Source organism: Bradysia coprophila, unplaced genomic scaffold (genome assembly GCF_014529535.1).
Source record: "Bradysia coprophila strain Holo2 unplaced genomic scaffold, BU_Bcop_v1 contig_138, whole genome shotgun sequence".
NCBI lineage: Eukaryota > Metazoa > Arthropoda > Insecta > Diptera > Sciaridae > Bradysia > Bradysia coprophila.
Genome location: NW_023503409.1, coordinates 4,355,652 through 4,379,054, shown reverse-complemented (window position 1 = coordinate 4,379,054; position 23,403 = coordinate 4,355,652). Strand labels below are relative to the sequence as shown.

Genomic DNA, 23,403 nt, shown 5'->3' with positions numbered 1-23,403 from the left:
ATTAATTTAATTTAAAGATTTTTGATGTTTGTGATCAGACCACCAATGTTTAAGTTTGTATTTAGCATTGGAGTCACATATGACGAAGCACGCTTTTTAATTCGTGTCTGAATTAATTATATAAACATTCGTGCCACTGATGATAGCATCTATTTGATGTCGAAATTGATTTGGCAAAAATAAATTGATTTTGGAACAAATTGAGCGATACCGATTTTCTCTACAAACAACAACCCCCGAATATTTCTTACGTTCATGCTAGAAGCACAGCTGTGCAGTGTGCACTAACAAATTTTATGATGAATTAATGTAATTATACGAAAATCTCTTATGTTTGAACTTTCGTTTCCAAACAGCGTTTCCGTTTGGAAATTACAATTGAGCTATACTTTAACCAATTTACTTACCTATTCTGCAGAAATTACCAGTAGCAATTTTTGAGTTGAAATGGTAAATATTATACTTACCAATGCGTCAAACGATAAAAATCGTACAATTCTTGTTTGAGGCGAAGCCGATGAGTCGAAGACCCCGATTGTTGAAGATATTTCACCATGTAAAGGAATCGAAGACCCCGATTGTTGAAGATGTGTGAAGAGTATAAATTACCCAAAAGGCCATTAAAGATTAAAGTAAGTAAGAGTTCAGTAGTTAAGTCTATATATTTTTATCATTTTAAATATAAAATCGGAAATAAAAAAAAAATATTCAAAAATGCACATTACAAATTAGGTCCTTAAACAGCCATTGGCCGTTTGCTGTTCGCTAAAGCTCATGGAAAATATGTATTGAATCTACACATGGATGACTTTCAAATGTTTGAATTATATTTTGATTAATTTTAGATTTTGATATTTTTCTCGTTCTGCTACCATCAATTATTTTTATTTTTAATTGAAATGGCCTATTTGATAAAAATACAGAAGACAATTTGAGTGTAAGGTAGTATTTTTGGGAAAACATTTTCCCACATTTTCTTGAATTTTCTTTAATTTTCCAAAAATAAAAAAAAAATTGGAAAAATGCGGGAAAATTTAGGAAAATATTGGAAAATGTTTTCCCAAAAATACTCGCTGGACATAATTATTCAGACAATCAAGGTCGGATGGCAGGAAATATTAAGCACAACGTCTAAAACTTTAAATTAGTCTTCCTACTTGTAATTGTGCTAAAAAATGTCAATTGGAAAACAAAATTAGGGTAGCTAGTTCCAAAAATTAAAAAGTAATTCACTGAAAATGTTTTTTTGATTTACGAATGGAAGCTGTTCAAAGGCAGGATTAATTTTTCGTTGTGAATTATAATTTGAAAACTACTGAAGTTGGTACACATATTGCAAAGTTACGTTGATTCAAATTTTCCAAAATTGATTTTTCTTTGTTTCTACAAACTGACTTAAAATGGATTATCGTGAAGTTCATCTAACTTCTTATCTAAACATATACATCATAGTATAGCTTATATCGACTTAATGTTATATATAAAGGATTCTTCTCTGCATATATAATTCAACTTAGTTATATAATATCTCAATTTCGAATAATAACAACATTTTAACCTTCACATTAGCCATTATGAATGCCATGTAAATGCTTGATTATAGAAATTTAAATGACAAAGAGGTATTTGATTGTTGCTTGGAATTATGATGGCGTATGCTGGTTCTCGCATCGATTATTATTTGCTGATCCTTATCTAACACAGAAAAAAAAAGAAAGAAAAATAGAAATGACTTCAGACATTCAATAAAGAAACATAGTTTTGCGTGATAATTCGTTTGGGAAATTTTATTGAGTAAAACATAAAATTTCTATGGAAAATCGATAAAATTCTTTCGTTAAGGGGAGGAGTTAATGTTACCGAATTATTTATGGTGATTCATATGTTCCCTACCTTTACTTCGCATTTTCTCTTCGGATTGCCGAGGCCAGCCAGCACGCCAAAACAATTCCAAGAAGTTGAACGAATGCTAGACCGAGTCCCACACCAATTAAAACGACAGCGTTGCTATCAATTTTTGACTTGAGTTTCGGCAGGCAACCATCCTATATAATATTGGGTCTTAGTCAGTGTTTTCATGGATAGCAAAACGAATTCTTAAACAATATAATTTACCTGGTAATAACGATGCTGGAACAGCGCTGCACCGTTCTTGCAATCTTTAGTTCCATCAATATGATTAGGACGACAGCAGCTAGCTCTTATTGTATGGTTTCGGCTAAAATCTTGCCAGTCCGATGCTCCATTGATACCGCAACACTGTAACTTTTGCTGAACATTATCCCAAGCCATTATATCGTCCATGCTAGATCGTTCGATAGAGTCTTGCAAAGATTTTTGAAGCATCATTTGCAGGTCCGATTTGAATACACATGCTGCAATTCCAACTGCCAGCTCAACGATGAATATAATCAACAAGAGGAAGGCAAACTAAAAAAATCATTTTTCGATTCATCGAAGATATTTGTTTAAATAATTTTAAGAAAAGTACGGCATAAAGCATCGACGGTGACTCCCTGATGGCTCCGTAGCATCCCAGTGAAGCTATTAAAAATATGATGGCACCAGTAACAATCAGAACGATTGGGGGTGCGGTGACTCGACCTTCCAAGAAGTAGTTAAATTCATTGATGTCTGAGAGAACTAGAGCCCCAGCTATCAATATGCCGAGTCCACTTATCTGTAAACATAACAAGAATTGACGAGATTTACAAACCAAAATGGAATCGTACAAATCATTGCGACAGACATTGAAACATCAAATAAAATTAATGAATTTGAAATCAACATGGCGATGATATGATCATCAAGTATACGTAATTTCATAATTTAAAATAGCTGAAAATTGGACCTCCTGTCGATGCATATGATAAAAGCATCCTACATCACAGTATTGTGGCAATATCCCCAATCCAGGTATCCATAAATAAGCAATTTTCGTTGTTATTTACACAAAAGCAATAAAAGCAGCTGAGAAATGGCCATAAAAAAGATTTATCGTCCAGAATTTGTAGCATATGAATAAATCGATGAGCAATAAAACATCCTCTTATTTTGTATGGAAATTATTTTTGCAGACAATTCCGTTGTTTATGGATTTAGTTACATGGGCAATTTGCTTCAGTGATTCTAACGGTAAAGGGTAGCTTCGACCTATGTAATTGAAATCAGTCAAATTATTAGACTGGCTTACCAACAACGCATTTACAGCAATTGGCGAGTGTATTTTTGTTCGATGTAAATTGTATGCAGATAACTAAACACTAAGAAGTGTTTTGAATATGAAATTGGATTTCAACTTATTGGAATTTACATTAAACGATCTTTATACAAAGATGAACGTAATAGTTCGTTAGAACAAGAAAAATAAAAAGTAGATTGGGACATTGTCGGTTTTGTTGGGTATAGTGTGAGTAGTACTAAAAAAAAACTCTGTTGGTCCTATCACCTTAGGTGGACTCAATATCCGTCTCCTTGGATATACACATTACGATGTATGTATTGTCTAATTTCATTGTTGTACATGACGATGTGATGTAAATAAGTACAAGAAATTGTCATCTTCTCAGGGACACGTTCTGTAAATTATTTACAGGCTTTTGATCTCCCTAGGACCGAAAATGGCCTATTACACTATACTAGAGAAAACAAGAAAGTCGGCATAAAAAGGAAAAGTCACGTTTGACTGGATATTTCCCCACGGGCCTCGTATCAACAGATCACATAACATAACTTCACACGAAAACTGGACTTTTCAAAATTTTATTAGGTATAAATAACTTTTATTTAAAAAAAAGCCTTACAGCTCAATCAAACGTCACTTGGTTTCGTAGAATTGAGTAAACTTTTCACAGAAATTGCTCTTCTTATCTTCGGTATTTGTAGAATTCTAAAAATACGATTTAATGTATACGCATAGTGTGTATTGTATACTGAACTAAAAAGCTTTTATCTCAAATAATTATTATGGAATTTTATCTCGGAATGCGCATATTTAGTCATCATAAATATCATACAATATCCTACGATAATTTCGACATTGACGTTCTATCTTAGACTTAAACGAAAGCCTCCGAACTGATTGAAACCTCGAAAAACTGCACTACACTATGCGATTTTCCTGATTTTAAGCTGTACATACATCTACATGTGTCAGACACATTGTGTCTATTAATTTAAATGATTTATGACGTTTTTATGGGCAGAAAATACATCTTCATTAACAAATTGAAATTAGAATCAGTAAACGAAAACGGATACGACTTACCGTGAATTCGTGTAGTAATTTCAATTCAAATCGATTGACAAATTACAGATATCCCAGAATAAATCATATAAAATACACAAAATACAAAATACAATATAAATTATACAAATCAATCAACCAAATTAAGGGACAAATGAGGTTTATTGCATTAAATTTGTTAATTGAAGGCTCAAATTTTGAGCAGAAGGAGAGGTTAGCGTATACAAATTTTTAAAAGTAAAATAAGCTTTTCTTTGTTGAGAAACTAGAGCTAATGTTTTTGAATTGTGATGTAAAGATGGTTTTCATGTTTCTAGGCCGAAAATAAGGGTTTTTCGAAGGTCTTTTAGCTTTCTCAATAACTAACATGATTTTTTTGCGTATCAACTTTGAACGGTTAATTGTAAGCACTTTCTCATGTACCACCGGCATTGCCTTAAATCAACCGTACAAAACAAATGCGCATATAAATATTACCTGAGACCGAAGACAAACTAGAAATTTTGTTATGATGGGATTACAACTAAGCTACGTTTCCATTGTAATTCGTTATTTACCATAGGCTAAACAATGGAAAATCGACCAGCGTTACAATAGTACCACTTTTTCAGTTTCACAAGCTAGAGAAATTTGAAAACGGCTAGCTTGTGAAACTAAAAAAGTGGTACTATTGTAACGCTACATATATGCAGTGTTACAATAGTTTCACTTTTTCTAGTTCCACAAAAAAAGTGGAACTAAAAGAGTGAAACTATTGTAACGCTGGTGGAAAATCCAGCATAATTGTCGATTACATCAAAGTAAAATTGCTCGTGTGTTTCCAGCTTAAAATGCTATTACACAAAAGAATTTCAATACTTTGGATATTTATATTGATTTGGGCAAATAACTATAATTACTACAGGAAAGAGAACGACCCTTCTAATGCCCACTTCTATTTTCTATTGTGCGACGTATATGAAACTGTTGACTTAGTGACAAAAATAAATGAATTTTTCGTTCATGATTGAATAAGAACTAAATATAATTCAATTCTACGCAAGTGGAGACCTTGTAATTTTATTGTGATTAATTTTTAATAACTTAAAGATTGAAAAGTAGTTTGTTTTACTGTTGCGCAATGTTATTCTTTTAGTGGCTACCGATAAACTTATGAGTCGAAATTGTGGCGAAATTTTCTGTAAAATAATAAAAATTCGATTTTCCATCAAAATTATGAATCTTGGATGCGTAAATGTGTAACTTCATTGCCACAAATTTTATTTTCAATTGTAGGTATTGTGCAACTCTTTCTTATAAAGTGAGTAGCATGAGATCTCCATGTTAAACTATTTTATCTCCTGTAATGTCATAACATTCACAATTTGAGTGTCGCTTTTAGAATCAAAATGGGCTATATTTAAACACGTCATTCACAGAACGTACGTTTATTAACTGAAAATTTCGATAAATGGTCATTTGCGCACGGCTAACTTCGATAATTTCACATTTATTCACTGAAAACTTCGATAATTTCTCATTTATTCACTGAAAATTGACAAATTCTTGACAGTGTACCATACGTGTGTTTTATTTGCGGGGAATATGAATGAGTGACGGCGTCATGGCGTGTTTATGTTTCAGTTTGATTTTTTAAATTTGTTTTTTATGGTGATTATGACATTACAGGAGATAAAACCTTGTTCCTAACACGGTAGCAAATGGGGGTTTTGCGCACACGATGTGTTGCCGAACTCGCTTCGCTCGTATCGTCAGTCTCACATCTAGTGCGCAAAACAATCCCATTTACTACCTTATTATGAAAATAGCTATTAAATGTCGTACAAGTGTTTCAAACCCTTTTGAAAATTCAAAATTTTTGATTTGTACAAGGAGAGAAAGTGAAATTCTGCAAGCTTTCCGTTTTGGAGTTGTTGTGGTTTGTAAATGATTCCACACAAAATTGGTTTAACAATTGAAAATCTAGATTTTTTATTTCACATTTCATTCTTGTTGCAAGCGTGTGATTATATAGAAAATAAAAATCTAGCTTTTCATTATCAAAAAAATTTTTTGTGGAAACATTTACAAACAACATCAACTCCCAAAACATAAAATTTTGATACAATAAATGCAGAAAAAAATGTTTCTGCACCGAAAGCCGTTCATTTCACCTCGGCTTCGCTTCAGATCAACAACCTTCACACGAAAACTCGACTTTTAAACTGTTCCGTTTTTGTCACGTAAATATCTATTGTAACCTTTTACACGCAGTACTGTATCATCGCAATTATTTTCATTAAATGAGTTCCTTTATGTTAAAGGTGTCCCCCATTGAGTGTTTATATACCACTACTTCATTAGTTTAAATGTAATAACTTTGCTAGAAATGAATACTTTGCAACTTCCTTTTTCATTTAACGTAACGAAATTTGTGATCTTATTCAAGTAGATCCATAATTTTCATTTGTTGCACTTATGAAACGAAAATCGGAGCGTAATTAGATCCGAGAACCGATGGACCGACAGGTTGCCAGGAGACAGTTGGTAGTTCAGTACTTCTTTTGTTAATTTTTTTAAAATCAAATTATGAGGATGCGCTAAAGAGAACCCTAGAATGCTGTTCAATCTCATAAATCAAGTAAAAGTTTAAGCAATTTTATAATCGTTGATTTCCTAATGCGTACATGTTAAAAGGCTTTTTTAGCGAAGGAGATCACCAGACGGAGGTGATATTTCAACACTAGTTAAGGAAGAAAAAAATTACCAACTCGTGTTGAAATATCGCGACTTCATTGCGTATTTCCAACGTCATACACAGAGTTCCCACGGCTTAGGAAGGCTCCTAAAATTAGGAAATTTTAAAGGCAATTTTAGGAGTATTTTAGGAGATTTGGAAGGTAATTTTAGGGGAATTTTAGGAGGAATTTTTTTAAATGTGGGAAAGGTTGTATAAGTAATTTCCGGAGGAATTTTTGCTCTGTTTCTCTGTTTCTCATACACTTCGTAAAATACTAAAAATGTTTAAGAAAATTGACAAAAAGTTTTTTTTTTGTCAAAACATATTTTTCCTGATGTAGTTTAATAATTGAAACTTTTATGATTTCCTCTTTTCTGACGCCAGTCTCGACTAGCCAGCAACTGATCCTTTATCAGGTTTTTCTTGTCGACTGCGCCTTTCGAATTAACAAGATTCACCATAATTTTGTTTACATCATTTATCAGCTCTTGTGCACTAAAAAGTTTTTTTCTACTGGATCTGGAGAGATTTCTCGATATCGGAAAGTTTTTCTGAACTCGATTTTTTTTTTGTGAAGATGCTTTATTGAGATTATCTTCCGCCTCTTTATTCTTAAGAAGTAGTACCTTCTCGACTTTTTGTTGTTCGAGAAAAGTAAAGTACATTGGAGCACATCTGGAAAATATGTCGATTCATTAGGAAGTCAGTGACGTTTATATTATTCAATGTGTCCTTAAGGTGTTAAGGAATCTCGCGCCGCGTCATTCACAATAATTCACAAAGTGACATCTTCCTTATACAAAATGTGTCAAAATGTGAATTATTGTGAATGACGCGGCGCGAGATTCCTAGCAACCGTCCTTAAACGTTCGAAGTGACACGATAGTCGCATCTTCTAACAAACTGCGATCCTCGATAATATATTTATTTTCGCTAAATCCACGTTCAGGATCGCTATTTGCATGACTCAAAGAAAGGAGTGTTTTCGCAAGTTGAGTCAGGTTCATACAGAAGTTCAAATTCATTGCCGCATAATTTTGCTGTTTTTACCGTTTTTAGTTTTTCAGTATTATTAAAAAAATTCTTCGAGAGTGTGAGCTCATTTTAGGAATTTTAGGAGTTTTAGAAGATTTTAGGAGATTTTAGGAGGATTTGGTCCATTTTATGAATTTTAGGAGGAGTGGGAACTCTGCATACACGTTCATCCAACGTTGTTTAGGAAAAACGCTGTTCCTAACTTATGCTAAAAGGTTTTTTTTTAGCAAATTCGATTGCAAAACTCGCCTCCGGCTCGTGCTGGAAACATCTCATTTGAAGGAATTTTATCAAAAATAGAAACCGGTAACTATAAAATATCATAGCACAATTGTTTTAGCGACTGGGAGCTGCTCAACATTTAAATAATAATTAGAATAACTGACATTATTAGTACTTACCGCAAAGAAGACGTTAAACACAAACAGAATATATTTGATAATATTCATTCCACACGACTGCATTTTGATAGTTTAAAACTTCTAACTGCTTCAATCGAAAATTATTCCTTTATTTATTGCGCCAAGAAAATTCACACCTCACTAAAAAAAAATTTCACCACCTTGTTCAAATAAGGCACCGTTAGAATCGAGGAAATTATTTTTACGTTTGAATCAACTCCAAGTCCGAAACTAACTGAACTCCAAGGTATACTGTTTGATAAAAGTGGACTATATGGAAATGACCACCGCATTTTTATTTTCTTATTACATGGTGTATGTTAATGTGGGTGAAATGAATTTTGGGGTGGTTTGATTATTGTTTGAATAAAATGCGTTGACCAGGCGCGAAACGGTTCATTTATTTGTCACATTTCGTATCCATTGTGATATATATGCGGTCTGGACAATATATGATTATTAAATATTAAATTTGTCATTGATTTTAATCGCACTTCGAATACGGAATAAGTAATTCTGTGTACTGTGTGTACTGTACGTTGTACATAAATTATGTAAGTCTATTCACTGTGAACCAATCCAATTTAGTTCGACTCTGTAATGGTGAAGGGATAGGGAAACTATTTTTTAATCTAAATAAAAGATCGAAATACGACATGAAAACGAAAATCCCCATGAAGTATGTGTTAGAATCCTATAGTTAGTGGTTCGTTAACTTATTGCGTTGAAAGTAGTTCACGAAAGCTATAGATTTTTCGAGTTTTATTGCTTCAACCGCGATCAATGCGGTTACTGACCGGAGTTATCCACCTGTGTAATGGGAAAAGTATTGGATAGTCGGTATTTAGGTAGAAATTCAAATTAATGTCTAATTCAGGTTGAACGTGTATTAGAGCTATACCACCGTACATGGTTTGCGGGGCTTTGTGGATTAATTGGCTTTATAGGTTATTTTAAATGGACTTTCGAAGGAATGATATTATGGTGCAACTCGACCACGAATTCGTTTTTATGATTTCTACAATGTTTGAATGATTTTATAAAAATTTTCGTGTCGAATTCTCTTTACGAAAACGTTGACCCGGAAATTCTTGTTGTTTCTTGCTTCTTAAATAAACAAATTAATCATCTAGGTGAAAAGTAATTAGCCAGATAAATAGGTAGTGTGAAATGAGGTGCTTAGAATATATTAGCAGCGCAAGACCTTTGCCACTAATTTATTTTTAGAAATATTTCTACCCCTTTCCTATCTATGTCTATGTGTCCAAAGTACTCAAATCAATTTTGAGCGGGCAGTATAATGTCCGTACTTATGTTATGTACTCATGCAAACATTTTAATGCATACCAAGTTCAGTAAAACACAAAATTTTCACAACAAACCTACAACTACTCTCATTGAAATGAAAATATTGTGACCTTTCATGTGAAGCTGAATAATTACCAAGTTGTATTTAATTCACTAAACGAATTTATCCACTCCCATTGGTGGCATAGTAGAAAATGGAATTTTAATGATTTCTATGCTTGAAGTAAATTATGAAGTCATTTGCAAAAAGTACCCACGGTTTAATTAAATCAAAAATATAATTATTATTGTTGTTGTGTAGCTATAATGTACAAATGTACATATGCAGTCACAATGCTGTTAGTGATATAAATATAAATTGAAGGACTAAATAAGAATAATGTTGTCGTTGAAAAATGTCTGAAATATCCTATTTAGTGGTACAATAAATCTGATATCACCAACTAAAAACCCAATGATTTATAATCCTCTTTCACACCCATCCACTCCATACTGTTCGAGGAAAAATAAATTCCTTTGTATTTTCCATATCAAACTTCAGCAGAATTTCATGTCGCCGTTATCACTATTTTTCAAAGCTAAGTATTAATCCCAACGTTAAATATGCGAAAATTTGCGTGCCTTCAAGTACTTTTCTGCTGAAAATCGTGTCAAAATCGTTAACAGAAAGGAAAACCTCTTCATTGAATTACATAAATCTTTTCGTGGACTTTTTTTTGTGTGTGCAAATTCTAACGAAATTAAAAGCCATTGGAGGTTTTATATGTTGATATTGAAATGATTTTTTTTTGTTTCATTTGAGGTTTTCCTCTCGTTTTGGGGAAATTGATAAAAAACAAAGTTTATTTTGGTTTCATTTATTAAATAAATAATAATTTATCACGGACTTAATTTAAGTACAAAAATAAATAACTCAAAAAAAGGTTTATTTTCACTCATTTTCTGGAAATTTTGCATCTATATGTAGGTAGGTGTTGACTTTGAGTACGTGCCTAATCAAGTATTCACAACGTGTGTATTGAATAAGGTGATAATTTGATGTTTCAATGTTAACAAAAAATTAATTCCATTTGAACAATAGGAAAACGATCACGGATAAGAACGGTGCCAGAACTGATGTTATTGCATTGGCTGAGCTTTTATTTTCGATTGCATCGCAATCAGGTGGAGCTCCCTCTTCTCTGTAAAATGACAAGAAAACCAATATGATAGCTCGTTTACATTAATTGTAAGTTAATGTTGAGGTTCTTGTATCACAATTGATAATATTTTTGTAATTTTAATACAACCAGTCGTAACCATTGGGCGTGGGTTTTTCATAAAAACGATTAAGATAATTAATGAATCATCTCAGTAATGACCAGTTCTGTTAGTCACTCTGCCACAACTGCAATGTTTCATGACACGATGTGATAAGGAAAATAAATCAAACTATTTCCACACGGAATAGCCAATAACATTTTCGAACCTAGACTACTCCGGGGTTTTGTGAACTTTTCAATGAAATAATATCGTGCTACACTTCTCACCATGATTTTACATTTTATGTTTGCTATTCATTTACCTCGTGTAAGTTAAAAAGAAAGTTAGTGCAAGGCTACATAATATGATAAAGGGCATTGCAGCATGTCTGTTGACCATTTATTTTAAAAATATTATAAAGCATGGCGCTGGCATGTGCTTTTTATAGTTTACAATTTTTTTCCCTCTCGATAGCATGCTAAATAAAGTAGATTGAACTTTCGAACTACGATTAAAAATATGTTCGGATAGCTGTGTAAACCGCTACTGTGTGTTGAAGCGAGTAATTATTTTTTATTGCTACGTTGCGGTTGCGTGTTACTGCTGCTGTTAGTTAAGAACAAATTTGATTTTGATAGAAGCAAATCTACGGTTACAGTAAAAGCGTTAATCTAAAGCGTTAATCTAAAGCGTTAATCACGTCGCTTTACGTTTTCCAATATTCGCATACTTGTATCTTGCATACCTGGCTAATCCGAGGCCATTCTTTTGTAATTACCATTGTTAATCCCTTAATCAGCAACGATTAGCGTAGGTATTGTCAACAAATTGATGCAAAATCTTTTACTTCATTCGTTTTAACATTCTTGCTTATTTTTCGCAGACGGCATAGCGGTCTGATAATGGTAAAAGATGCTCAAACTTGTACCTCGTTTGCACTTTGTTTATAACTGAATGTTCTGAGAATATAGAATTTTTAGTTTCAGAACGTTCGATTACCTATTCTGAGAAGTTCTTACTACCAGAGTCTATTTAAAAGAGATTTGCAAAAATTTCGATAATTTTCAACAAATTTCCAAACTTTAGAAATTTCTAGTGTTTCTTCAGAAATTTGAGAAAATTATAAATCGATTTCTATGATACAGGTCCTGTTTAGTCCTCCGATATTGTTAAAAAAAAACTACTGTCGCGTCGCGTCGTTATTAGTATAATGAGTCTAATTGAAACAAATATCTTATGCAAGAAAACTTGGTTAGTGTCAATGCTCACTCGCGAGCACCGAAACTAGAGACCATTGATAATATAATCCATTCATGTCGATCGACTCGAACGTTAACACTCCATAAAAATACAATCAATAAATTCGACATATTCGTCCATCCACGACATTCGCTGTGAGTATAATAATAATCCAACACTTACTCGACTTACCTTTCAGAACAATAAAGACAAAGCTCGAAGGACAAAAATAATTTGATTGACAATGAAAAACAAGTAAACGATGAATGTAGCACGGCAAGACATTGAATCTTAAAGATGAAATTAAAAACAATGAAATCGATGCAGCTTATAAACACGCATATACATTACAAAAAGCACCTGACGTCACCTTGTATCATCAGACCCTAAACTATTTCAATTCCAATTTAATGTCAAGCCGGACACACTGTATACGTGTATACGATGACGAAATTGCTACTGTAAATTTGTGTGACACTGGATTAATAAATCGCCACAATAATTCAAATGGTGCGACACTTCAATGATTCTTTGTTATGCATACACACAATATATGTAACAGGTAAAACGATGAAGTGTATTAATTGACACAGACATGAAAGGTCAATGAAATTTAATTCAACAAAAAAATTCATTTAATCGCAATAATCTTGATGTACAAAGAAAACAAAAATTAGAACACAGAATCACTTACGAATGTTGTTTAAGTACCTATGTCAAAGCTCTTTTTTAATACTCGACTTTCGACTACAATCTACACAATTAATTTTTTACAACAAATATACGAAAAGCACTTAAGTTTAGAGAGAGAAAAAAAAAGCAATCACGATACACTAAATGAGCTTCTTATTAATGAACGAAACAAGACAAAAATATTTACGCATAACCGATGACTCCGCAAGCGGCACGTGCACCTGCGTTTCCAGTTTTCAACGAATCAGCGTTGCCACCTTTGCCCAAATCATCGACATCTTGATGCACAATCACACCACGACCGATGATGCTCCGCGATCCCATCAAAGAAATCAAAGTGTCGGAAAATATCGTTCTGGCCACTCCAGTTGCATCGGCTCTAATGTTTCCTAAATCACCCACATGTCTGATTTCGTCCTTCGGGGCGCCGTGATCGAGCTATTGAACATAACATTTGGTGAATTCATGTCGTTGATTTTCAATGCGCGATGATTTTACCTTGTCCGGATTGAAGTGAGCGCCAAGACTAGTACAGCCGTCAGTTAGGTCTCCTCTTTCATGGATATGAAAACCGTGCTCACCAACAGTCAAACCAGTGACATTCACCTCAACTAAAACAGGTTGACCACATCCACTTTGACTGAAGAAGACAGCACCTCTGATTGTATCGCCAGTAAGGTAAGCAACTGCTTTCACCGGCTTATCCTAATTAGTGAAAAATATTAGTGGAAATTCCTCAATTCATTGTTTTGTGTATTTTTATTTACCTCGGCACCTGCACATGCACCTAATACACTGACAGCAGCACATAAAACCAAAAACGTCTTCATTATGATGCCTTTCCTTTTGCAGTGATAATAAAATCAGAGAACTCCAACACACTTCTTTTATATCCACTCAACTTCCACTCCAACAGTTTATACCAAAATAAACAAAATCACACGTCACGTGCAGACACCTTTGCGTATAACTAATAAATGATTTGTCGGTGTTGTCTGTTGATCTTGTTCGCCTGGAAAGAATAAACAGAAAACACGATATAAGCTAAAACAACTCTCAGTCTCAATTATTCATATTCATGATATTACATAAATATAACTGGGTCATGGAATGTCACATTATAATATCGCGTATCGTATGGATAAAAGTAAGCACACTATTATGGGAGAGTGCTGTCTGTTTTCGCTGTGATATAATTTAATATTTGTCGTTTGCGTTTATTTAAAAAAAAAATTGTTGATTTATTGAGGTATCTAGATGATACTTAACCAATGCCAATATTTGTGTGTGCTTTATTTAGACTACTTTGTAGGGGCTTTTAGTGAATTCAATTTTGTAAATCTTACAGAGAGCTTTAAAGTTCACAGCCAATTCAATTTGCTTATAAAGTCATGGCCGAAAATTCAAAATTTCTAATAATTTAAATGTGTTTATGTAAGTCACACATACCTACGCCCGACACGGTTTTGAGAAAAGTGTATTAAGATGGGCAGAGAGGTGGAAACAATTCAAAACTCCCCATCACTCCAGTATTATCTTCAAATTCACTGTAAGATCTTTGGTTTAAAGTTGAAAGAACATGGCAATTGAGTCTAGTAATCTATTTGCAGTGTGTGTCAATATCTACAGAAAAGCAATTTCACATGTCTGTTATTCCTTGGGGTCGATTCCACTTCATTGGATATGCCATAGCCGTATCGATAACGTTTTCCGGTAATACAGTTGTCCACTAGCAGCATCATCGTAAAGCCATTACAAACCCAGTATAACATTTCAGTTCTTTTACTGGACTCCCTAATATTCTTCTGCACAACGTACGGTCTACTTCCAATATTTGTACGATCATGGACAAAGAAAATACGAACGTATTCCGCACTAATGGCGGTACTGGGAATAATGTTTTTTGTCTTCGGAATTTCGACTTTCTTTGACAGACAAACTGAGAACGGAATAAAGAATTTTCTGGAAATCAAGTGGAAAAATCGGGAAAGCTTTAGCATGAAAGAGTCGACCGACCAATTTTGGGATAATGTTCAAATGGAGTATACCTGCTGCGGCTTTAATTCCTCTTTCGATTACACCGTCGTTCCAGACTCGTGTTGTGCAAGCGAAATTAAGCCGTGCACTGTTGGTAATGCGCGCGGAATGGGCTGTTATGGTGCTGTGAAATATTACTATGAACAATTTTTAGTCATCATGCTTGCTAGTATTTCATTTACATTGTCTTTAGTCTGTTTAATGTTAATTATTTGGGCCCAATTTTTGGGACAAGTTTTCCGACTGCCTAATTCTTCCTAAAATGACAATGTTTCAGTTTAATAAAGTGTTCTGAACTACGTTTGAATCGAATTAATCTATTTGTAATAGACAAAACGTGTGTTCGTTTTATTGATTGAAAACACATCTAACAGTCATGAGTAAGAATTAGGGCAAGTAAATAGACAATTATTGTTAAAGATCTGTTTCAGTAGTGAGTACATACATTCGATGGGCGCAATAACGTTTGTTGTATTTCTTATGAGATTGAAGTAGAGTTTATGATTGGTGGTAGTTTCTCTTGAGTTTTTATTAAAAAAGAACTTTTCACGATATTGTATCCCATATGTATTCTTCACTACAAACTATCCGCTAAAACTGGACTGATACTATATTACGAGGGTTGCCTTTTATATTTCTGGCCTAGGGCACTTCTAGCGTTTTCCTGTGCTAGTTACTGTGTAAGCAGACAACGTTGGACCTTTTTAGGGCAAACTAACACAATGACAACAAAAAGTGTTTTTCGTCTAGTCACAGCAGTCCTTCTCCCATAGGCCCTCACAAATTTTCTAAAATTTTCACACAAAATGTTTTTTTTTTACTCCAGTCAAATGGGGTTGCTTGGTGGAACCAAACATAGTGCTACGTCAATACCACTCCAAACACCAACATTCAAAGATCTACCACAATCCATGTACCAATGGTGGCAATATGAAAATTTGACCCAAGGTTCCCATAGAAGAGGACCTATGATTTTAGAGCCTTTGTGATTAGACCAAATAAAATGTTATTGTTCCCTTTTGATAGTTTCTCTTAGAAAGGTCCAAAGTTATCTGCTAGCATTTTTTTTTTTTTTTTTTAGATGGGAAGGGGGTTAGCCCAGCACCTAAGCCTCTAGTGGGCCTGTTGTGCTATTGCACAAGTCACTTGATCATATGAATTGTGATTTTTCATCATATCTCTTCGGACTCAGATAGCTCACAAATCGACAGTGTAAACGTCCCATACGTTGTGAATTCTCTGAGCCACGAGTAGTATGCGAAGACCCACAACCATCACTAATGACTCATGCATTTTCCCAATGAGCGACTAGTCGATCATAGATGGCGCTTATCCTACAGTCTGTTGTATATTGTGAATTGTGTCATTGACATTATGTCAATATGGCGTGATTGTTGCGAAGAAATCGAATATTGGATTTCTTTGAAATTTGCGACTTTGTTACGGTCGTACAGCCATTAGATAACTAATAGCGAGTGCTTAATCACCAAGTGATTAGAATAAAACCAGGCAAGCATTTTTGCACTGGGAGTCGAACCCGGGACCTCTTGGGTATGAGTCCTATGCTCTACCGATTGAGCTACCTGGACCTTAAAATAGTCGCTAGCATCAAAAAACACTAAAAGTACCTGATGCAGATGCTACACATTTTTCCCACAATTCCCAATCAAGTGAAGACCTCTGTCAGAAGGGCTCCTGTGACTAGACCGAAGAACATCTCATGGCTCTAATAAATGTAGTTCTTACTAAAAAGTTCCAAATTTATCTGCTAGCATAGTGACAAGCGTATGAAAACACTAGAAGTGCCCTAGGCCAGAAATATAAAAGGCAACCCTCGTAATAGGTTTGTTCCGAATAACTGTAAACCCGAACTTTGACAACACGAACGCCGACGATTTCATCCACAGAGATGAACATAACCTAAACGTCAACAAATTTCTTTGTAAATTTTTGGTTAAAATTTTCGTCAACCTGAAAGTTGAGGTTAAGTTGCCTTCTGTGGATGAAATTTGACATTTCGAAATGACCTTGGAACAAACCTATAGGCTTTTTAAACACTTTTATGAAGCTCGAGATCATAATGTTCGAAAACTGCGAACTTTAGATCCCTCTGTTGCATAAAACGTTGTACGAATCTCGGTATTTTAACGTTACAATAGATGTAAGGTACGTTAACACTGACATGTCTGAAGAGGATGAGGAATAAATTGAATCACTGATTTAAGAACAAAGTGGACATCCGAAGAGAACGTAAATTTTCGTTTTATGTAAACTTTTTGATATTTCTTTGAAATTTACAACTGCCTTTCGTTATCAGTCAATGAAAAATTGTCGTAAGTTTTATCGTTTTGAAAAATTTCCAATTGATTGTTACCGGATAAGATAGCGAAAGTGAAAGTCTGAGCACGTAACCATTAGCAATTTAATTTATCATCGACAGGTGAGTTTTAATATACTTGCTAAACACTTGATGCGGCCTAACGTGTTGATTAGAACATATTTGAATCGAAACGTAATTGAATCTAAGGTTAAGAATTTCTTGTTCTGGTTTTTTTCCTACCACTTAAATCAAAATTCATTTCAATTTTCTAAATGAGAGGACAGAGCTAATGTATGTTATCGATTTTTGATTCACATCATTAATGTCACCTTTCATTTTATTAGCAATGACTCGTTTGTTACGTCAACTTTTGAAGATTTGAAAACGAGATCTTTTGCCGATCGTAAATTATACCAATATCACTAAATTAGAACACGCAACGCAGATAAGTGATGAGAGTCACTTTAATAATCGGTGATAAAGAAAGTCACAAAATATGTGTGGTAGTGTGGATGTCAACTAACTTACCTATCCTATCACGGTGAGAAAAAGGTTTGGAAAACCAGTTTGAGCTTATGTCTTGAAACTCAGTTTGCAATTCTATTGTCTTCATTAGAGTGTGATTAAGAACTTCGACAAAATGACCAATGATTAACCAGTGATTAATCATCGATTAAACAATGATTACCACTGGTTACTCAAAGTCTCAAAGTACGTATCGTATCGATATATGTATAAATACAATAACTATAAAATGCTGACCAAGTAAAAGTTCCGAGATAGAGTCTTCCGTCCAATGTGTAACATAATACGCAGTTATGATCGTATCTAAATAATTAGTAAAAATTTAGATGACTCTTCGATCAGGCGGGCCATATGAAACATTTTATAATTTGTCGAATGTTCAGAATGAAAAAAAAAATGTAACCAAAAAATCCCCGATTCATGGCGGCACAAAAAAAAATTCAGTTTATTCTCAAATTTTACCATTATTTGCTGTTGGTAAACAACAGTGCTCCAAGGTGACTTTGACAAATTCATATTTCGAATCTATTGAAAACAATATTTTCAAAATTGGTAAGATATTTATTCAAATGCTCATACCACATTTCTACACTATTCCAGTTTTGCCGGTATATCAGTCACATTATTTTTCCCCACAACATAATCGCAGACATATTAAAAAATCTTACATTTACGCAGCTACAGCAAATTTCTAGTTATGCTGGAACATGAAATATAATTTGATTTTGTCTTTAGTCGATAATTATCTGAATTTAATGACACATTAAGTAATGCCTGTTAATGGCACTTAAATTACGGCCGTATGTACATAGCTGATTACAAGTTGAGCAGTTACGCGTTGCATCAATTATTCAAACAATTAGTTAATTCCCTATCTGTATGTCTAATGGCACGATTTTAATAACATCCCACTATAATATGTTTAAATTCTATCAACTCATCGATCAATTCACTTACCTTAACAATTTATTTCATGTAGCGCGCGCACTTTATTATTGTAATAACTTCAAGTATAATTCACTGTCAACAACTCAATGCAAACTGATGAATATTTCTCAGTCATTCAGCTAGTCTACCGGAACAAATTAAATTCTGATAAATTTTTTATGTGTTTGTTACTTTTATCTTCTCACGTAAAAATTATTTGAAAAAGTTCTCTCAATACCCAACGCTGAAACATATGAGTCCAACACATATATAACAAAATGATAGATAAGCATCGTGCGAAAGTAATGTTATTTTACATGTGTGCGGGTCGAAAATCAGTTGTTTCATCATATTTTATGAAATGTCGACGACATCAGCATTTACAGTCAAATTTATAATTCCGCATGGGATGGAAAGTTTTCGTTTTCGTCTGAATGTCGATCTCAGCTTCATCCAGGATTAAATTTATTCATATGAGATCTTAGCTTATACACTCTATCAAATTACTATTGATTTCTGATTTGTTATTTTTGTCTGTTCGGACGATTCAAATAAAACGAATGTTCTGACTTTCTCTCGGATTGTGTCTATTAATAAACAACAATATAGTAGTCGCATCTTGCAGTTCGATGCGGTTTTCTTAAGTGTTATATAAATTGTGATAGGCAAATTATAATTGCCTAATAAATTATTCCTTACCAGAGAGGAAACAATACATTTTTGAAACGATGATTAGCTGGAACGGTTGTAATTGAAAACTTTAAGCTTCCAAACATTTTTTTTGTACAGAAAGTACGTTAAATTAGTATCATAATTCACAAATCTGATGTCATGGGTAACGTTGTTTACTTAGTAAACAAATCAAATTTATAAAAGTAAATAGGAAGACGGGCAGACATGGCCTCGATGGCGCAGTAGGCAGCGCGTAAGTCTCATAATCTTAAGGTCGTGAGTTCGATCCTCACTCGGGGCATATTTTTTTTTTATCGATTAATGGCTCATTAAGATTTTAAAACATGGAAATCGAACAATTTGGAATGGAGGACATGCATAACTTTAGTACTGCAATATGTAAGACGGTGGTAATACGCTTTATTCAAGGGTTGAGACGTCGGAAGATTACACCGTATGACTGTTGTTAAGGAGACAACGAGAACGTAGGAAATGTATGGCCTCGATGGCGCAGTTGGCAGCGCGTAAGTCTCATAATCTTAAGGTCGTGAGTTCGATCCTCACTCGGGGCATAATTTTTTATTGATTTATGGCTCAGTTTTAAGAGCAGTACAAAGTAAAGGAGTGAAAAACAAGGCATCAGAACAGTCGGAGCGTTTGCTGCGACTTAGCCCCGTACGACCCGTAATCCTATTTCGTCCGTAACCATAATACGTCCGTAGCCGTAATACGCCCGGAACCCTAATACGTCTACAACCCTCTAATGCGTCTGTTACCAAAATGCAAGTCAAGTTAGGCATGGTCAAATTTACTGAAAGTGTTCATTTTTAAAATTGCGCATAGCGCAATTACGAAAGCCCGTACGAAGTACCTCTCAAATAAAACCAACAATTTACGACATTATTTTAGAAACCCAAAATGTTTTGCCAGCTTTCCATTGGGTATTCAATTACCACTCAAATGAAACAAAAATTAGCAAAATCGGATGATATTTACTCGATTTATGTGCAAAGAGCACTTAGGGCCGAGTAGCGGCCTTAGTGCAAGGGCCCAAATTTGAAACTTTTTTTGCCATCATTCTATTCGGCATTCAACTATCTCTCAAATGAAACAAAATCTAGCAAAATCGGATGAGATTTACTCGATTTATGTGCAAAAAACACTTAGGGCCGAGTAGCGGCCTTAGTCCAAGGGCCCAAATTTGAAACATTTTTTGCCATCATTCTATTCGGTATTCAATTATCTCTCAAATAAAACAAAATCTAGCAAAATCGGATGAGATTTACTCGATTTATGTGCAAAAAACACTTAGGGCCGAGTAGCGGCCTTAGTCCAAGGGCCCAAATTTGAAACTTTTTTCGCCACGTTCTTTTCGGTATTCAATTACCTTCCATAAAAAACTAAATCTAGCAAAATCGAATGAGATTTACTCGATTTATGTGCAAAAAACACTTAGGGCCGAGTACCGACCTTTGAGCCCTCCCAACAAGCCCACGTTGCATCTTACCCAAAAACAATGTTCAGCAATGTTCTACTCGTCAATACCTTTCATTTGATATATCACAAGCAGCCATTGCGTGCGTATTTCGGTAGATATTGTCGAAAGACTGAAAAACACCTATAGGGCCCTAGCTCTGGAAGGGCCGATCCTACCATGCCCATTTTCGAACTTGACCTTACTTTTGTCGACGATACCAATCGGGGAAAAAAAGAATTTTGAAAAAAGGTTGTGATTTACTCAAGCTAGAGGGGTCACAGACGGACGGACGGACGGACGGACATTTTTTTTATTGCGGATTCGTAGTCTATGAACATAACCAAATGCTTTGCCCTTACTGTCTGCTTCCAATTCGACGTGTTACAAACGGCATATTAATCTTATAAGCCCCCAGTACTTCGTACGGGGCTAAAAACTTCTGCTGAATTATCCAATATAGTCAGAATAATTCATCGGAAAAATCTTCAGCCGATTTCTCTCCCCTGTCAATAGACGAATAAACACACGAAAAGGAGACTTTTCAACTTTTATCCCGAGTGTTGTGATATCTTTCACATGAAATCGATGAAAAGAATGATTTTCGACCCACAAGCATGTAATAATATTTTATGCAACTCAAGATCATAATGTTCGAAAAATGCGAGCTTTAGATCGCTCTGTTGCACAAACGTTTTATGAATATCGGTGCGAAGTACTTGATTATGTCATTATTACACATCTAGATCCTAATAAATTACTTCGCACTCGATAGATATTGAAGGACAATTGTTAATATATATTTCGTTTGGTTGACCTTTCCCATGAGAAATTCGATATTCCGATTATTGAGCTCCCAAATTTTTCACGCTGTAGAAATCATTACACAATTACTTACTATAGTGTTACATTAATATGATTAAAATCAACATGAGGGATATCCAAACACTCTCACTGAACACTTTATTTAAAAGAAAGGACAAACATTTTGAATCTTAACTTTTTCAAATAAAATCTGTGTTTGACCAGAACGTTTCACGATTTTTGTTTTCAATTATTGCTGGGTTCATAGCACTGAACCAAGCACTAGAACAGATTTTTTTAAACGGATATTTAGCCTCTCTTATATGATCTACCACAAAATGAACAACATTTGTTGAACCGCCACAAGTATAAATTTAATGAGAGCTTCTAATATGGCAAAAATTTGAAATTTATAGTTCACTGTAAAATGTAGACAAGTAGGTCATTTCAAACAGATTTATAGAAATTCGCACAAATAACTGTCAAATATTATTCTTTAATGAAAATTTGTCAATAAACAATCAGTTGAAACATTTAATTATCGAAACCAAAATACTGTCAAAAACTGGAGCTTGTGTGTCCAAAATATAGTAAACCGGTAACTCTCATCTTTTATAATGATAAATTGGAAAATCGGTTCTACTGCTTGTTTTCAGATGCTATGCTAGGTTTTATCAATTCAACCCTGAGTCATTTCATTATATTCATTCATCACAAATAACACTCTGTTTTTCCCAATAAGTTAAATTTTTGTAGTCCCTTTATAGCTATGTTGCTGCATGATAAAAATATTGAGTTTAATTTACTCGAAACTCGCGTTTATTGTAACAATGAAGGTCTCTTTGATAACTATATTCTGTGTACTTAACTTAGTTAAATTAATTAGGAACCTGGAAATAACTTCCCGGGAAGACTTATTCGCGGCAGCTTTAATCTCGATTATCCAAAAGTTTTATGTGGAAGAATCGAATAATATTTTCGTTACAAGCAATAAGGGCGATGCAATGCATAATTCAATGTTACAAAAAGTGTTCTCTATGCTTGACAGAAACATGTCAGTTACGTGGATTCTGCATGACCAGGATTATTTAAATGGTAATATCCACCGGTCTAGCAATATAATTTTGATTGACTCCTACAGCTCATTTCGGTAATTAATTTGCATGATATCTCAAGCACGTTGAAAGCTCTTATGGAGTGTGTATCACTTACAATATAAGCTACTCCTTGGCTTTCCCACGGTGAGCTTGAAAATGTCCATATTAGGTATGTAGCGGATTTTAATATTATGTGATTTTTAATTTAAAAAAATCGTGTGCACGACATATCAGGCACGGACATTTTCAAGCCCATCGTGTTCCTTTTCATTTTCAGTGAGTCAGTTTTGAAGTACTAGATTCCAATTTGAACTAACATTCAAATTTTAGCTTAATTTTCAAGAGCATCACTACAACATCATTTGAACGTTATGGGTACTACACCATAGTTAAAACAACCACTTTTTACGATGAGGAACCCGAAAGTGATCTCGTCAAATTGTTTCGAGATCTTTGGCATAATAACATTGTCAACGTAAACATTTTAACATATTCAAACCGAACAAGACCATCGATTCTCTTCCACACATATTTTCCATTCGCCCCATCGCGTTGCGGTGGAATCGTACCAGTCATTTGGAATTCTTTTGACAACGGTCACTTTGAGCAACCGAACAAGCAAATGTTCCCACTGAAAACTCAAAATTTATTTCAATGTCCGATT

At 34.2% G+C, this 23,403-nt stretch overlaps 2 protein-coding genes and 2 non-coding genes across 5 annotated transcripts; 2 read left to right on the top strand and 2 right to left on the bottom strand.

Moving 5' to 3' along the window:
* Positions 1–1,506: 1,506 nt before the first annotated feature.
* On the bottom strand, positions 1,507–8,701 carry LOC119073626 (23 kDa integral membrane protein). 2 transcript variants are annotated; one of them, XM_037179217.1, is made up of 5 exons: positions 8,402–8,701; positions 2,492–2,680; positions 2,116–2,430; positions 1,894–2,045; positions 1,507–1,690 (listed from the first exon to the last, which is right to left on the bottom strand). In XM_037179217.1, the coding sequence occupies exons 1-4, from the start codon at positions 8,462–8,464 to the stop codon at positions 1,896–1,898; spliced, it is 717 nt and encodes a 238-aa protein (XP_037035112.1). In that variant the 5' UTR covers positions 8,465–8,701; the 3' UTR covers positions 1,507–1,690; positions 1,894–1,895. The 2 variants fall into 2 exon arrangements, with proteins under 2 accessions (XP_037035112.1, XP_037035111.1); XM_037179216.1 differs by having other exon boundaries at positions 1,507–1,695; positions 8,402–8,697.
* Positions 8,702–10,555: 1,854 nt separating this feature from the next.
* Positions 10,556–18,867, bottom strand: LOC119073640 (superoxide dismutase [Cu-Zn]). Its single transcript, XM_037179233.1, has 5 exons — positions 18,723–18,867; positions 13,651–13,895; positions 13,382–13,588; positions 13,071–13,321; positions 10,556–10,890 (listed from the first exon to the last, which is right to left on the bottom strand). The coding sequence occupies exons 2-5, from the start codon at positions 13,711–13,713 to the stop codon at positions 10,770–10,772; spliced, it is 642 nt and encodes a 213-aa protein (XP_037035128.1). The 5' UTR covers positions 13,714–13,895; positions 18,723–18,867; the 3' UTR covers positions 10,556–10,769.
* Positions 18,868–19,592: 725 nt separating this feature from the next.
* Trnam-cau lies at positions 19,593–19,665 on the top strand. Its single transcript has one exon. It is a non-coding gene; the product is annotated as a tRNA-Met (tRNA).
* Positions 19,666–19,863: 198 nt separating this feature from the next.
* On the top strand, positions 19,864–19,936 carry Trnam-cau. Its single transcript has one exon. It is a non-coding gene; the product is annotated as a tRNA-Met (tRNA).
* The last annotated feature ends 3,467 nt before the right edge of the window (positions 19,937–23,403 follow it).

Bases quoted from the DNA above. Each gene is read 5' to 3' on its own strand.
- LOC119073640 (XM_037179233.1), bottom strand. From the start codon at position 13,713: ATGAAGACGTTTTTGGTTTTATGTGCTGCTGTCAGTGTATTAGGTGCA. The intron at 13,589-13,650 runs GTAAATAAAAAT...TTCACTAATTAG, and splicing joins GTGCATGTGCAGGTGCCGAG to GATAAGCCGGTGAAAGCAGT. The intron at 13,322-13,381 runs GTAAAATCATCG...TATGTTCAATAG, and splicing joins CTCACTTCAATCCGGACAAG to CTCGATCACGGCGCCCCGAA.
- LOC119073626 (XM_037179217.1), bottom strand. From the start codon at position 8,464: ATGCAGTCGTGTGGAATGAATATTATCAAATATATTCTGTTTGTGTTT. The intron at 2,681-8,401 runs GTAAGTACTAAT...TTATGTTTACAG, and splicing joins TGTTTAACGTCTTCTTTGCG to ATAAGTGGACTCGGCATATT. The intron at 2,046-2,115 runs GTAAATTATATT...AATATTATATAG, and splicing joins TCCAGCATCGTTATTACCAG to GATGGTTGCCTGCCGAAACT.